Below are 17,610 nucleotides of genomic sequence, written 5' to 3'. Positions count from 1 at the left end.
GGGACTGTGGCTAGAGCTTCATAGGTGATTCTATACTTAAAATGTCCTATGTCCTATGTCCTGTAGAGGAGACTCTCTGTAGAAAATAGAAACAAACCAATCCGAAAGATCCGTCTCTTCTTCCACCTCCAGGACAGCCTTTTAACCCTCACTTCAAGATGAACAATGCAGTTTCCAATGTTATTTGCTCTATCACCTTTGGGAAACGCTTTGACTATGAGGATGCACAGTTTCAGGAACTGCTGAGGTTGCTGGATGATGTCACCTTTCAGGAGGCATCAAAGAGATGCCAGGTAAGAGGTTCTCTTGCAATATCTTGGGCTAGAATATTGGAGCTGATGTTCAAAACAGATGGGTTCTGACCTTTTGGTTTGTTTAAGCTAAAATATCACCCTTTGAAACTGACTTCACTCAAACTTACTGGAAGTCAATCTGTTGACTTTAGTGTTTTCTGATAATATAACCAGATATTTACTACATACAAAGAACATTTCTAACATTCATGTAAAGTACAAAACGTTACATGATATACACCTATGCATCCATGTTGTTTTCTTTAAAAAGCATGATATTGCCATTGCCTTTTGAGTCCTGCCCCTCCACGTCCCTCCCTCACCCAGGCACTCCCCTGCCCCAGAAGTGTTCTTTGGTGCCTGGCTTCTCCCTCCGCAGATTGCGGATTCATCTGTGTTAATTGCTCTTTTCTTTTTTAAATCCTGAATAGTATTTCAGTGTATGAATACACCACTGTTTGCTGCTCTGTCCCTGTCTTGATGAACAGTTGGGCTGTTTCTAGTTTGGGGATGTTATGAGTAAAGCTACCATGAACATTCTTGTACAGTTGTTCATGTGGACACGTCCATTCATTTCTCTTGAGTTTATACCGGGACATAAAAGATGCCTAAAGGTTTCAAAAGCAGTTACACTACTTACATGCCCATCGGCACTTGATATTATCAATCTTCTCATTCCATAGGGTACAGACCTTTGGGATTCAAACTTCACCCCTTCCTTAGTGGGCCCTGTACTCCATTTTGTCCCTCAGGGTCTGTGAGTCTGTCAAAAACTCTGTTCAGCTTCTTGGTCTCTCAGCCACTTTTCTGGATTTGGAAGACACTTCTATGGCCAAAGCAGCCCCAACTATTAAGGTCACATTTCTTGTATCTAGAAGTGGATTTGTTTCTATTTATTCCTGACAAACATCTTTGCCTGGAGCTTTATGGACCCAGTGAATCAAAACTGATAAAGCATTAGCATGATTCCATGCGCATTAAAAGGGTGCAATGAATGTGAGCTATTATTATTATTGTCAAAGTTATTTTTGAATTCCTTTTTCTCATTCCTAGTCATAGGAGTCCCTAATTCAATAACCCCATGTTCTTTGGCCCCATGAATGCAGAACCTAGGAAGTCATGAGAGTTTAGTGGGTACCCAGCTTATCTTCCCCAGGGAAAAGTAATTCCTGAAAGGGTTGGAAGGGGCAGTAGGGTAAGGCTAATAATAAGCATTTCTTGGAGTCCTCACATAGGCCAGGCATCTTGATGGACAGCAATACATACTTTACCATAGTTAATTCTTGCAAAAAAACCTTGAAAGATGAAATGGAGCGTCATGGTGTGTGCAAGCAGGTATGGGAGTGTGTAAGCAAATCCAGATAGTGATCCGCTGGCTCCGTCCTAGGTGCTGTATGGATCTCATGTCGCTCAGTCACCAGAAAAATCCTGGCCCCCCACTGGCAGCTGGTTAAACTAAGGAGCAACAGATTACATCATTGTTATCATCATCGTCATTATTATCAACAGAATATTATGGCTGGAAAGCAGCAGAGCTAATAGACCTGTACCTGTATCTGTTTAAGTCTGAGTGATTTTCCATTATGTCATGCTTCTTTCTACCAGAAGATATTATTAGAGAAAATGTTTTCAAAAATACTTTATTTCAGTAAAATATGTCTTATCTACATGGAGATTACATCATAGCAGGGCAGACAAATCCGTAAGACATGCATCTATCATCTATCTATATCTTACACACACACACACACACACACACACACACACACTTACTTGGGATAATTACCATGAAGGAGAATAAAACAGGATACAGGAACGGAGAGAGGCTGGCAGGGGTTATAGGATCATCAGGCTAAGACCACTCCAAGGAGGTGACATTTGAACAGCACCCTAATGAAGCGAGGGGCCAGAGTTATACAGATTTCAGAGGAAGAGTGTTCTAGGTGGAAGGAATAGCAAATGCAAAGACCCAAACAAGAACATCCTTGATGTCATCACAGGGGCCAGTGGTGCTGCACTGGAGAGAGTGAGAGAGAGCAAGATGGCGGGAAGTGATAGCAAAGGAGGTGACAGGTGTGTGCGGTGGCTGGCCCATGCAGAGCTTATGGGCCAGGAGCATGATGTAGAGCTTTGTCCGAAAGCCATGGCAAGTCATTGGAGGATTGAGAGCCAAGGAGTGAAATGATCTGATGAAGGTATAAAGTGATGCCCCTGGCAGCTCTGGAAAACAGACCTGGAGGGGGTTAAGAATGGAATCAGTGAGGCTGATGAAGCCTAGCACAGCATCCAGGTGAGAAATGTTGGGTGTTTGTTAGGGGGGAACGTGGCTGGGGTGGTGAGCCGTGGTCTGAAACTGGACACATTTTGGATGGAGTGCTGAAGTGCTTTGCTAGAGGGTGACAGACAAGAGTCAAGGCGACCCCAAGGTTTTAAGAGCCAGTAAGTGAGAGATGGAAAGAGAATATCCATTGTTTTATCTCAAAAAGCGAAAAATTGGCACCAAATTGTCTCTCTGAGTGTTTCATTTTTCTCACTTAGCTCTACAATGTATTTCCATGGATTATGAAATTTCTTCCTGGACCCCACCAAACACTCTTTAGCAACTGGGAGAAACTGAAATTGTTCGTCGCTCAGATGATTGAAAACCACAAGAGAGACTGGAATCCTGACCAAACAAGAGATTTTATTGACGCTTACCTCAAGGAGATGGAAAAGGTGAGGAAATCAGAGTTGTTTCCTGTTTGTTCTTAAAGAGCAAATGGGAGCGTACTCATTTCCTATTGCTGCCGTAACAAATTACCACAAACCTGGGAGCTCCAAACGACGCACGTTTATTCTCTTATAGTTCTGGAGGTCAGAAGTCTGAAATCAGTGTTACTGGGCTAAAATCAAGGTGCTGGCAAGGCTGGTCCCTTCTGGAGGCCCTAGAAAAGAATCTGTTTCCTTGACTTCTCCAGCTTCTAGAGGCTGCCTTTGTTCATGGCCCCTTTTTCCATCTTCAAAGCCAGCATGGAGCATCTTCTCTGCTGCCATCCTTCTCTTGCCTCTCTCTTATAAAGACCTTTGTAATTACTTTGGAGCCACTGGAATGATCCAGAATCATCTTCCCATATCAAAATTCTTTTTTTTTTTAATTTTTTAATGTTTATTTAGTACAGAAGGACAGAGTGTGAGTAGGGGAGGGGCAGAGAGAGAGAGGAAGACACAGAATCTGAAGCAGGCTCTAGGCTCTGAGCTGTCAGCACAGAGCCCAACGAGGGGTTCAGGCTTATGAACCATGAGATCATGACCTGAGCTGAAGTAGAATGCTCAACCGACTGAGCCATCCAGGGGCCTCCTGCCATATCAAAATTTTTAACTTAATCGTATCTACAGAGTCCCTTTTAGCATATAAGGTAACACCCACAGGTTCCAGAGACTAGGATATGGACATCTCTGTGGGTCATTATTTAGCTTACCACGGGGAGTCAAAATAGAAGCAGTATTTCATAGAGTGTAGAAGCAGCATTAATTCAGGATTGATGAGGCAGGTAGAAATAAGGATAGGGGTAAATGATATTTGGCTTGAGTCCTTGGGGATACTCAAATACTGCCTGTTCATCTTCTATTCTCTGCTCTTTGCCCATATCTGAAGGAGCTATACACAAAAGGAAAGCTAACAGTTGAGCTTCAAAGAACTCTTTCATTGTTATTTGGATCTGGGCCCAGTTGCCTGCCCCTTCCCTCACCCCCCAGTGCAGAACACAAGAAAAGCCGAGTTGGATGCCAGAGTTCAGCCTCAGGGCCTGAGTGGGACTTCTGCCTTCCTCTTTGATCTTCCTATCATCTACTTTCCAACATTATAGGAAAGAAGGAGGGAAAAGCCAAATTGGATGTGTAGCCTTTAGCCCAGTCACACGTGTTCAATATACCTCGATGCATCAGTATCACTGTCATAATCGTTGACTCGTCAGATTAGTTGTGTCTCCTCTTGGGATTGACCAGACTGGTAGATTTCTATCCGTCTCCCCTTTTATCTCACCTTACTGGCATAACATTAGTAGAAGCATTGATTTCTCCACAAAGGAGGAGACGTCACTTGCTAAATGCTGTGCAGGTATGGAGCCACACACTGAGCAGATTGTTGGCAAATTGAAGCTTCCGGGGCAAATTGGTAAAGATGAAGGAATTCCATGAGGAATGGTTGATGGAATGAGAGTGGTTTCACCTAGAAAGGAAGACATTAACAGGGAGATACGAGCATTGTTCTCCATAAGAGGAATTCAGATTATTCTTCCTGGTATCAGTACACACACGTTGAGTATTTGTTATGTGCTCTTTTCATCTCATGTAATTTATAGTGTCATCTTAAGGGGCATGTGTATTTCATTGCTATTTTCTGAAACAGGAAACTGAAGCACAGAGAGATTAAGTGACTTGCCCTAGGTCATACAGAGAGTGAATGGTGTAGCTAATATTGGAACCCTAGTCTGTCTTTCCACTGAACTGCTTCTCTTCCCAGTGTACTAATAGATTCTCCCAAATTATAGATATAAAAAAAAAATTAAGTGTCTTGATTTTCATCCACCAAAGCCAGCAAAAGTTTCCAGCACTTGGGGCGAGAGGATGCTAATGATATTGCTGTAATAAGTCTCTACCTCTTGAGGTGGCCAAAGGGAAAGATATTTCTCCTGGGAATCTTTTCTTCCACATTCTCTCCCTAGGATGAAGCCCCTGTGTGTTGTAGCAACCAAGAACCCACTGAATAAACCTATAACCTTGTGCTTTCTAGAATAGGGGCAATGCTACTTCAAGTTTCCACGAAGAAAACCTCATCTACAGCACCCTGGACCTCTTCTTTGCTGGAACGGAAACAACTTCCACAACACTGCGCTGGGGTCTGCTTTATTTGGCCTTATACCCAGAAATCCAAGGTGAGCATGCCAGTGAGTGTGCCTGGGGCAGGACAGAATGGTGTCTCCTAGAGCATACGGCCCCCAAGTTGAGACTAGAAGATAGGATGGTAGAATGGAAAAACAGTCTTGAGGTGACGTGGACTTGAGAATGGGCACATTCTTCAATTTTCCTGTTAGGACTGTGATGGGTTCACATAATCCCAGTGTAACAGAGTCCCTGCCCTCAGGAAACTCAGAATCTAGAGTGAAAACAGTGAAGTCAATGGACACTGTGGTGAGTTTCGGGAAAAGACTTACATTCTTATACGAATGTATCTTGTTACAAGCTTCTAGCCTTTTAAGTCATGTCTTCCATTGGCCTGTGGATAATGTTCAGACTCCTGAGTCTGGAATATCATGCTCTCTGATGTTCCTTCTTCTGCCTGTCCAGCCTTAGCTCCACCCACCATACATGGTGGCCTCACTAAATTACATGCTGTTTTCTTTGCACTGTCCTTATTCATGCCTCTGCCATCAAGCTTGCTCTTCCCCCTCATGTGTGTGCCTGAAGAATCTGCTCAAATACAACCTCCTCTAAGATGCTTTCCCACTCTAATAGGAAACTACTTACTCTAGAGATGACTTTATTATTACTGGATTATTTTCCTCCTCTAGAGATAACCTAACACACCTCCATTACTATGCGATTGCACATTATTCATATATCTTCCCCAAAGACTGTCATCCATTCAAAGGCAGTGACTGTTATAATCTTTTTTTTTTTTTTTTTTTTTTTTTCTCTCCAGGACCCAGAGCAAATTTGAGCTGGAGAGATGGGATGCTAGGATACAGTTTTTCAAACTTTGGATAACAGTTTATTAACGGGATATAAAATCAATTTAGTGGATCAAGACCAACATTTTTTCCTAAACTAAAAATAAAGATCAGAGTACTTACCATGTACGAAGGATAAGATTGTTCATCAAACTTTATTTCTTTCCATATATTTACATAAAAGTATGTTTTATGATTCATGATGTAAAATGTGTTTGGAACTCTGAATTACATTTTCTAGAAAGTTTAAAAGCTATCTCATTAGGTTATAGAGTTGGCTTCTGTAATAGGGTCTCCAAAATAACAATAGCTTAAAATGATAGGGGCACCTGGGTGGCTCAGTCAGTTGAACATCCAACTTCAGCTTAGGTCATGATCTCACAGTCCGTGAGTTCAAGCTCAGAGCCTGGAGCCTGCTTCAGGTTCTGTGTCTCCCTCTCTCTCTGCCCCTCCCCTACTTGCTCTCTCTCTCTCTCTCTCTCTTTCTCAAAAATAAATATTAAACAAAAATTTTAAATGATAGTTTATAGCCATCTTCACAGCACCATTATTCACAATAGCCAAAAGGTAGAAACAACCCAAGTGTCTATCAATGGAAGAAAGGATGAATAAAATACGGAATACATTGCAATATTATTCATCCTTAAACAGGAAGGCATTTCTGACATGTGTTATAACACTGATGAACCTTGAAGACATTATGCTAAATTAAATAATACAGTCACAAAAAGACATATACTGTATAATTCCATTTCTATGAGGTTTCTACGGTAGGCAAATTCATAGAAACAGAAAGTAGAATGGGGGTTGCCAGGAGTTAGGGTAGGAGAAAATGAGAAGTTATTGCTTAGTGGATGTACAGTTTCAGTTTCTCAAGGTAAAAAGTTCTGGAGATTGGTTGCACAATGTGAATATGCATAACATTATTAAACTATACACTTAGATGTGGTTAGCATGGTAAATTTTAGGTCACATATATTTTACCATAATTTTCAAAACTCATTAAATGGTCAGGAAAAAAAATTCTAGGGGTGCCTGGGTGGCTCAGTCAGTTGAGCGTCTGACTCTTGATCTCAGCTCAGGCAGGTCAAGATCCCAGGGTCATGGGATCAAACCCCATGTTGGGCTCCACACTTAGCACAGAGCCAGGTTAAGGTTCTCTCTCTCTCCCTCTGCCCCCTCCCCCGCTCACTCTCTCTAAAATAAAAATAAAATATATTTAAAAAATTCTTATTTCTGTCAAAATTAAACAATCTAAGCTTGACTCAGCAGAGCACTTTGGGTTCTAAGCTTCTTCCAACATGTTGCTCTGTTGTATCTAGAATGATGGCCTTGTTTATACTCTTAAAGATGGCTCACCTTGAGGGCTGCCTTTCCACAAGTGCGAAGGGAAGAAGGAAACACCCTTCCTTTAAGGACATGTTTCAAGTACCAGACATTCCTTCTACATTATTCTATTGACCAGAACTTAATCACATGGTCACACTTACAAGGGAATCTGGGAAATGTAGTATGTAGCTGGGTAACCAGGCGTCCAGCTAAAAATCTCTTATTGTAGAAAAAAAAAAAAAGGAAAACAGCTATATTGGGGCACAGTTAGAAGTGTATTTGATGTGTTGGGTGCTCACCTAAGCCAGTTTGTGTAAATCTCAAGACGTCCTTAAGAGGAAGGTAGATTTATCCTTACTGTTAAGAAGAGAAAACAGCCTCACAGAGTTTAAGTAACTTACAGTAGTAATGTTGTAGAGCAAGAGTTTGCAACCAGATTTGTCTAAAACCCAGGCCCACTTTCCACTCATATAATTCCTGAGAAATCAGTCTATAGAACCTGCTATAGTTTTAGCCATTTTGATCCTGGTTATGCCATTCTTTAGTTTAATCGGGCTTAAGGAAAGTTGTGGAAGAGTAGAATAATAGAACCTTCTTTTCCAGAAAAAGTCCAAGCCGAGATCGACAGGGTGATTGGCCAGTCGCACATACCAAGCACAGCCGCTCGAGAGTCCATGCCCTACACCAATGCCTTCATCCATGAGGTGCAACGAATGGGAAACATCATCCCCCTGAATGTGCCCAGGGAAGTGATAGATGATACCACGCTAGCTGGCTACTACCTGCCCAAGGTAACCAGGGACTCTCAGCCTCAGATCTTCAAACCCATCTTTTAGAGCTCTGAACTGGAAAGTGACTCATACTCTTGCCTTAGGGAATCACTTAAATGGGAAAGAGATATATTATACCTGAGGTGATACTAGTTTTTTTCTCCATGTGTGATCTTTGGAACATTAATCCAATGAGACGTTAATAGGTATTAGGGAGGGGAAAGGGGATTCCTAGGTCAAATATGTTTAGGCAGAGACCGGCTTTTCTTTGCTGTGGGATGTCTCAGTGGGTTTTTTTATTTGTTTGTTTGGTTTTACTATGTAATGTGCATTATGCGTCTTTGTGGGGATACAGCAAGCAGCAGTTCTCAGACTTTGCCCCGGAGCCCTTTTCTTTGCCTTTGTGGAGCTTCTCACAGCGCTAGAACCTGCCAGACTTGGAAAATTCTGCTTCACAATCCTGGGGTTCTAGAACATTAAAATAGGAAGGGACATTTGAGACCACCTGGGTCAATATCACATTAATGCTGGAGTATTTTTTCCGGCTTTTACTTACAGACCTGTCATGGGACTGCCTCACAAAAGAAACCAATCCAGGTGTATGCAATATGAATTATTAGAAAAAGAAAGGAACCAATACTTATTAAGCAATGAGTATGTAACATGGACTATATAGATTCTTTCAAAATGTATTCATCAGTCTTCAGAATACCTATTATTCCCATTTTATAAATTGGAAAGTCGAGGCTCAGGAGTGATAAAGCTTGCATAAGATCTCTCAACTACAAAGAGACAAGAGTTGGGTTCCAGAACCAGATCGGTTTGTTTCCCAGGCTCATCTTTTTTGTACTACACCATGTTCTCTCCACAGGAGTTGCCTTACTTGGACTTTAAAAGAGTCTCCCTGCAAGTGTTCTCAGTTGGCCCCTGTTAAATTCCTGTCCTCACAAAGGAAATTCTGTTCTCGCTCTGCCCACCAGTCTTAGCATCTAGGCAGACAGCTCTCCTCTGCCCTCTGGTGTCGTCTCTGCACATTGCACATTTACAGTTCCTTTGCTTTCTCAGGGTGTCGGTCGGCTTCTGTGGATCCATTCCAGTTTGTCTAGATCCCTCTGTGTGTGTCTTACCGGAAACTTCTCTCAACAGGCAGAACCAGGGGAGCTTACCTATTCCTATCCTATTCCTACAGCTGTTTCCATTCACTGTTTTCTTATAGACATCTCGTGGGTGAAGGCTTAAGTCTAAATTATTTCACAGGTGCAGTTTGCATTTTTCTAGCAATTCATTTAGCTCAACAGACTCATTCTACCACTGGCTTTAAAGATCAGCTTTAATAAAGATCCTGGGAACTGAGAGATCTTAGTGACTATATCTTGTAGAGGCCAGGAGCCATGCCTTTGACATGAACTAGACCTTGTACAGATCATGCCTTTACCTCTTCCCACTGCATAACTGTGGGCATATCACTTAACCTCTCAGAGCTAAGACTTATCTATCTGTAAAATGCCATTTAAAACTACTTCATGGATGGAGAGAAAATGAGGTCATGCATGTAGTGTTTAGTGTAGAAAGTGCTCAAAATAGCAGTGATTTACTAACTTAACAAATATCCAGTAAGCATCTAAAAGGCTCCCACCTGGGAAAACAACTCTGAACAAAATAATCATGCAAGTATATACTTATAAACCACGGAAACTGCCCAGAGGGGAGAACCCGCTGGTTTCCATAAAGATACAGGCCAGCTGGAATGGGGAGGAGGGGCACGAGTGGTCTGAGAGGGCTTCCAAAGGGGAGTGGTGTGTGAGCTGAGGATTAACGAGTGATGGAGAGTTAGCTCAGTGACAAAGTAGGGAGGAAGGGCATCCAGGCAAGGAGAACAGCTTATAAAAAGGCCTAGAAATGAGTGGGAACATAGCATGTTTGGGAAGCTGAAGGAAGGCGTCTGGAGTGCAAGTGCAGGAAGAAGGAGAGTGGTCCAGACAGGGGTCAGGAGATGGGTCTCTCCCCTAAGGGTGATGGGAAGCCAGTGAAGGGTGTTCAAGGTGTGGGTGGGCGGCTGGGGGTTGGCATCATGCTATCATGTCCAAAGCTCACTCTGCTTTTAGAGCGTGGAGCAGATTGAAAGGCGAGAGAGGCCACGGGCATGGTGGGCAGCTCTTACAAGACTGTAGGCAAGGCAGCTGGTAGCCTGGATCAGAGGCGGGGGTGGACACAGAATGGAAGTGACAGAACCAAGAGACATTTAAAGTAAAAGTGAGCCGCCTCACTAAAGGATTGAAGGCAGAATGAGGGAAAGGGAGACAACACTGAGGATTTCTGGTTTCTCGTTGTGTCCTTCGATGAATAGTGGCTCCCTTCACTGGGGGACCTGATCCTATTATTAAGCCTTCTGTGGAGTATACCAGACACTAAAGGGAAGATAATGGGAAAAAGAGAGATGCATGGGGTATCTTTTACCTGGGTAGAGCTGCCAGAGTTATCACTTCGCTGAGCGGCTGGGTTGATTTGGGTATGGTACTGACTAGCTAGCTGTTGCATTATTCTCTCTGGTGTAGACATGTCCCTGTAGAAAGATCCATTCTGCAGTCAGTAGAAGCTACACTTCTCTGATAAAATTCCCTGCAAGCCCATCATTTTAAGCTATACCATTGCAAAGAGCAGGGTGGCTGGGGGGGGTGGGGGTGGGTAGGGGTCAGGCTCAGAAGACAGTGAGTTGGGGAGTGTGAGGGAGTCTGCGGTGTGGTCAAGCCCTGGCGTGGGAGTCAGGTGACTGCTGCACTTCTGAGTACACGTGTTGCATGGGTCAAGCCTCGCCTGAGTGTTTTCTGCCTTTTCTAGGGAACCGTGATCGTTACCAATCTGACTGCACTGCACAGGGACCCCACAGAATGGGCCACCCCCGACAGGTTCAATCCGGAGCATTTTCTGGAGAATGGACAGTTTAAGAAAAGGGAATACTTTCTGCCTTTCTCAATAGGTGAGTTGTGACAAAAGGAGTGTGAGAATCCACAGTCCCTCTTTTGGCCCTTCCCTACCCTTTTTCCCGTCATGCTTGGCTTTTTGAAGGTTTCCAGACAGCCCTGTTCAGCGTGACTCCCCTCCTGCTGTTCTCCGCACCTGTGGATTCCTTACTTCCTCAGCCCTTGCTTGCATCTGGTGGAGGTTTTAGCTTTACTTTGTTCTGTTCCCCAGAGCACTGGGGACAGAGATTCAGTCCCCATCTTTCGCTCACAAAGAAGGGTGGATATTTGCTATCTCTATAGAGGTTTTAAATGTCTCAAGTTCTTTTTAAAAGCCACCCACTCACATAGAGCTAGAGGCAATTTATAAAAATAGGATGGGGGTGGGGCAAGGAAAGGGGCTACTTGTTTATCATTATGGCCATCAGGAATGACTCTGGATGCCACTGTCCTAACTAGGTGGGATTCTACCCTAAGAGGAGCTTTTGATTTTTACAATTTTAATTACCCTTTAAAAATCTGGCTAATACATTTATATGGTACAAAGCTTGTAAAGTACAAAAGAGGATGTAGTGAAAACTCTCACATGTTTCTAAGCCAGCCAGTTCCAAAAGGGTGTTTTAATTCTTAACATTGTAAAATGAATAACAAAAATTCTTAGAATATTCCAGGTATTGAGTTACGGTATGTTGCTTAGATTTTTTTTCAAGTAATTCCCCGATTCCTGAATTCTATAAAGATTTCTTGGGCATCTATTACATGTCAAGCATCAACTCTGAGGATGTGACAATGAATGAAGTGGAAAAGAAAAAAAAAAAACTGCTCTCATTAGCATGTGCTAATTGTGCAATGTGTAACATTGCAGGGTTCACATTACTAGAACCACTTCAAAGATAAAGAGACTGAGGCTTAGAAGGGTAACTATGACATCTAAAGTCATCAAATTCATGTGGCAGAGCTAGAACTCAGTGTTAACCAGATTTATCAAAAACTAAAGCCTGTGTTCTTCCTAGCACTGTCTCCTAAACATACACATATATAATAATACAGTTATTTAGTTATATACATATAACTAAATGCTACACGGAGCCCATACTGTGGAATGCACGATAGTCTGCTTACCATTAACTTAAAAATAAATACAGATTGCTTTTCTGATCCAATATCCTTTTGCTGTTGATGACACTAGGGCTCAGAAGGGGAGGAACTGGAATTTGAACCCTTGTGATAAGACCTGAAGTCCAAGGTGCAGCACCGCCCTGTTTTCTGGGCTGATTTCTGATTAGAGCTTCTTTGTCTTCTTCACCTGATTCCAAGTCATCTTTGCTCACATTGGACAAATCCCTCCCTGATAGGAAAGCTGCTGTGAGATATTGGAATGCCTTCCAGTCTTCTGTCTACAGTAACTTCAAGTTTTATATTTCAGTACCAAGTCCCAGCCGTCTATTTCAAGGATTGGATTATAATTATTTTTGCCGCACTGGTGCTTTGCTATTGAGAATTTTATCACACCCTCTTAATTACAGACTTCATTTGCAAGCACATTATCTCTAATCTTTGCAGCCACCCAGTTATTAATAACTAGGAAAGCGATCAGTATTTCCTTTCTTCATATAAGGAAACTAAGAATAACAGAGTGGTTTCTAATCCAAGGAATGAGGCAGAACAGGGCCTACGAGTTAAGGTTTTATACTTCTCATCTACTGCTGTCTTTAGCATAACTAGAATATAACTCTCTTCTCCCTTCAAGTCCCTTTCACTTTGATTCAGAGTTCATTCCACAGGTGTCAGCATACGTACGCATAACAGTCCATGAACGCAGTGGCTTAAAATGATAAGTTATTAAAACAATATTAGTGCTTACAAATCTACACTTCAGTTAGGGAGTTCTGGTCTTAGCTGGGTGTGTTTATGTGTTTGGGAGGTCAGCTGGCTGAAAGGCTGATCTGGGACCTCAGCTGCAACCACAGGGCTTTCCATGTTGCCTCTCATTCTCTGTCAAGCTAGCCTGAGTTTGTTTACATGGTAGCCATAAGATCCCAAGGAGGAGAATGGGTGGAGCTAGAGAGTGTAATGCTAAGCGAAATAAGTCAGAGAAAGACAAATACCATATTTCACTCATAGGTGGAATTTAAGAAACAAAGCAAACCAGCAAAGGAAAAAAAAAAAAAGAAGAGAGAAAGACAAACCAAGAAACAGACTCTTAACTATAGAGAACAAACTGAGGGTTACCAGAGGGGAGGTGGGTGGGGGATGGGTGAAAAAGTGATGGGGATTAAGGAGTGCACCTGTTGTGAGGAGCACTGAGGAATGAATAGAACTGTTGGAGCACTATGGTGTACTCCTGAAACTAATATAACACTGTATGTTATCTATCCTGCAATTAAAATAAACAGCTTTGTAAAAAAAAAAAAATGCCAGTCATAGAAGTTGAGGCATCACTTGCATGTCAGCCAAATGCAACAGCTGACACTCAACTGGTCCTTTTACAATAAAGGGCACTATGGGGACCACTGGCAAAACCTGACTGGGGATCTCAGGAGGAAATGGTGGTGATGCATCAGTGTTTCCTTGAGTTGGTGGTTATATTGTAGTTATGTCGGAGAATGTCCCTGTTTGTAGGAAACACATACTAAAGAATTCACAGGTAATGTAGACAGTGTATGCTCAGATAACTTGGGAGAAACAAGCTCTTTGTATTATTTTTGCAACTTTTCTGTACTTTGAAAGTGTTTCAGAATAAAAGGCATGATAGGGAAAGTATAACAGTAAATAAATAACTGTAACATACAGAAAGCTATCTTAATAATGCTGCCACCCAAAATGTTTCACTTAAGAAGTGTTTTCAATCATATTCTTCCAATTTTTGAGAATTAACCAGATGAAGTTAATGCTAAGCTCTTTCGCAGCTAGAATATTTATTATTATTCAGGTGATATGTTAAATACTTTGTTTTGCTGTGTAAGTTATTGAATTCTTTGCTCTCTTTGGATTCAGTATGTAGCCCACACAATATATAAAATAAGGTTCCCATCTTAAACACACACACACACTCTCTCTCTCTCACACACACACACACACACACACACACACACAAAGTTTCCCTTGATAACTGAAGAGGTTACCTAGTCCCAAATCACAGGGCTAGAATTGGAGGAGTTGAATTGGCTCTCCCTTCTTCTGCTTCCAGGTCCTCCCTCACTAACAGGGATTGGGATGTGGCTAGGTCGGTGCCAAGTGTGAGCTAAGGGATCCAGCAAGGGCCCCACGTCAGAAGCAAAAACCCCACTGGGGGAAAGACCACTGTGTTTAAGAAGGACTATTCAAGGAGGGACCTGAGATAATTCCAATGCAAAGGGCCATCCATGGCCGTGAGGTCCCCAGTCATTAAGAAGGAAAACACGACATGGGGGACAGATGTCCTACATTTTAGAAAACCTGCTCTGACATTCACTGGCTTCTACTTTTCAACAGTTTTGTTATCTGCTAGTGTTGTTGTTTGCTGACTGATTTTGAAAAGTCTTCAGGCTACACATTCACCTTCTAGGTCAACCCAGGCCTCCCTCCTCTTCTGGTCCCTCACCCTGTACCTTCGCCCTGTGCATCAGCTGCTTGACCCTTGAAAGCATTGGAGTCCAGACTTAATACTCAGCCTGGCTGGCTATCAGATTAAAGGAGCCTCCATACGTAAAGCCGTGGGGCCTTCCAGCCCCTTCTCCTACTCAGGTTTTGCAAGAAGTAGATGTCAGCCCCACACTAGATGGGAAGATGACCTCTCTTATGCTTTTGTCTTCCAGGAAAGCGGGTGTGCCTTGGAGAACAGTTGGCCAAGTCTGAGCTGTTTATCTTCCTCACTTCCCTTGTGCAAAAATTTACCTTCAGGGCCCCCGACAATGAGAAGTTGAGTCTGAAGTTCAGAATGGGCATCACAGTCTCCCCAGTCAGCCACCGCCTCTGTGCAGTCCCTCGGTCTTGAAGTTGTCAGGGAGTGACCCTGAGGGACGATCGGAGGAATTGGATTCAGGAAGCTCCATGCAAATCCCAGCTTTGCTGTCTCCTCTGATGGAGCCTTGAGCAGATCTTTTATGTTGTGAATGATTTACCCTTTTCATCCAGGAGATGAAAAGCAGATAATGGTTCCTGCTCTCAAGGAAGAACTATTACAAAAACCAGAGGGAGAATGGACTTTGAGTGATTCGGAAACCATAAAGCTTATCATAAAAGTTCTAGCTGAAATCTGCCTCTTTCTTGCCAGCTTCCTTAGACACGGATTTGCTTCTGGCCTGTGGAGGTAGCTCAGGTCAAAGTGGTGCCAAATGGTTGGTAAGAGTTAGAATGTGGACCCTGAGGCAGCCAGAGGCTAGCCACAAATGCGCTCACTCGTGGTAGCACTGTGCAAGCATTATCTTGCTCCGGCCTCAGAATGGCCCTCTGGCAAGTCAGCAGGGCAACTGTCACCCCCTATTTATAGGCGGGTTTCTAAGAAGCAGCAGTTTGTAAGGTTTACCTAAAGAAACACTACCTTGACCTTGAACTCAGGAGCAAGCAGAGGGCGACCACTGTCAACTAAACCTGGGGAACAGGTTTGGGAAACAATGTGGAATTATCTTCTTTGAGGGTCACTCTTTGCCTCAATTCCTCTATCAGGCATTTATTCTCAAGCTGTTCACATTGGATTTAACTATGTGGTGGGTGTGAGTTTTCTTGCAAGTAGATGGGTCAGTTTTTGAATGGTAAGTATTACCAGCCTAAACTCAACTGAGCCCTGGTACAGTAGTTTATAGTAGGGAACCAGAAATGCCAGGATCCTGCTCAACCCTTCTGTACGTATTTGCTGAAGGGAGACAATGGCCATAAAATGGAAGGCCGAGTAACACTCATGGTCCGTGGAGTTTTGACACCAACCCCAATCCAAACACACACAAAGCCACCTGGGAAACTGGACTAAACCACATAGAAGATCTTTTTTCCCCTAAGGTAGAGACTCTGTGTGCTTCTGCCTGCTCTTTTGGAACTTTGCTACCACCACTGAATCTAGCTCCTGTTACCCTGATGGATGACGAGAAACACATAGCCCAGGCATTACTGTTATGTTGCCCTGGTTGCCAGCTACCCAACCACCTGAGCTGTGCTCAGACCCTCCGACGTGAGCTGGACCTGAGCACATCCAGTAGCCGAACGAACGTAGATGCATGAGTGATCCCAGCTGAGACAACAGTTGCCCAACTGAACTCAGCCTAAACCGCTCACCTTAGATTTGTGAGTTAAATGGTTGTTTGAAGCCACTATGTTTTCAGCTGTATTGTTATACGACAGTAGTTAATGAATACATTCCTACAGGGCAGGAACAGTATCTGTCTGGTTTAAGAACAGTGCCCTGAACATGATAGGGCTCAATAGATAGTGAATTAATGGATAAAATAAGGTAGAATAATTGTGGGCTAATGTTAGATTGGACCAATCGCTCCAAATCAGATCTCTGCCGCTGCACCTCTGTCCTTGTCACCTCATTCTAATGACCTGTTTCTCAGTCCTGATACCAACTTCTGTTATAATCCTTTAGGAACACAGTGGAGGAGTATAGGTTTGTTCTGACCTCACTGTTTCCTTCCATTTCCCATGTGGCTTTCTGGAATGGGGCCACCTATCCCTCTTCCCCAGGCTTAGTTCTCAAGAACAGGCTGATGTCCCTGGATGGGTATTTTGTACTGTCTGGTTCACACTGTGTTTCTGTGCATTCACCGTGAGCTATGTGTTCTGCTCTGAAAAGCTAAGAACTTTTCCCTGTGCTTTTGAAGCAGATAAGAAATGAAATTAAGCAAGAATAAAGGGTCAAATGCAACGGGTCACTTTCAGGGGCTGGCACAGAATCGCTGATGATGCCTGTTGCAACAGTCAGGGTCAGAAGAGAGGCTTCTCTTAGCCCCAGTACATGAAAGGTCCAAAGATATCACAGGGCTCTTGTTATATATAAAACAACATTAAAAGATGTGGGTGGGGTGGGGAGTGTAGCATGGCGAGTCAGGTGACTGGGGGCCAGGCCTGAATTCAGTTCTAAGTTTTACCATTTATTCACTTTTGCTTGTGAATTAAACAGGCTACTTTATCTTCCTGAATTCACATCCTAATCTGCAAAAAGAATTAAATAACACCTGCTGTGGTAAATTATGAGACTGGTCAAAAGACCCACTATCCCTCTCTGGGTTGCCTTTCTTTGTGGTGCTCTTTCCACGGGACTTCTTTATATAATCACCCTGATACATCCAAGAATGGCCATGACATTCGCTCAGTAAAATGAGAGCACAAGTTCCACAAGTTCAACATGTTTCTTTTTTCTCTGCCATGAGACCAGCAATATCCCAGATAAGGGTCTGTGGCCTACATCCAGGTGACAAAGACAGAGAGCAGAGTCCTAGCTGATGCAAGATGGACACGAGATATGACAAACCTATTTTGTTGTGAGCCACTAAGACTTTGGGATTATTAGTTATGCAGCATAAGTTATCCTAAACTGACAGACACATCAGCATTTTAATTGTGAGGACCATAT

General features: G+C 42.9%; 1 protein-coding gene across 1 annotated transcript in view; it reads left to right on the top strand.

The window, feature by feature from the left end:
- LOC122480573 (cytochrome P450 2J2) overlaps nt 1–15,296 on the top strand; it is a 30,271-nt gene extending 14,975 nt beyond the window's left edge. The window contains exons 4-9 of the mRNA XM_043575122.1: nt 133–293; nt 2,832–3,008; nt 5,065–5,206; nt 7,934–8,121; nt 10,939–11,077; nt 14,858–15,296. Of these exons, the coding sequence (XP_043431057.1) occupies nt 133–293; nt 2,832–3,008; nt 5,065–5,206; nt 7,934–8,121; nt 10,939–11,077; nt 14,858–15,036 (986 nt within the window). The 3' untranslated portion in view covers nt 15,037–15,296. The remainder of the gene's footprint in view (nt 1–132; nt 294–2,831; nt 3,009–5,064; nt 5,207–7,933; nt 8,122–10,938; nt 11,078–14,857) is intronic.
- The last annotated feature ends 2,314 nt before the right edge of the window (nt 15,297–17,610 follow it).

Source organism: Prionailurus bengalensis, chromosome C1 (genome assembly GCF_016509475.1).
Source record: "Prionailurus bengalensis isolate Pbe53 chromosome C1, Fcat_Pben_1.1_paternal_pri, whole genome shotgun sequence".
Classification (NCBI taxonomy): Eukaryota; Metazoa; Chordata; class Mammalia; order Carnivora; family Felidae; genus Prionailurus; species Prionailurus bengalensis.
This window is presented reverse-complemented; position numbering and strand designations above follow the sequence as displayed.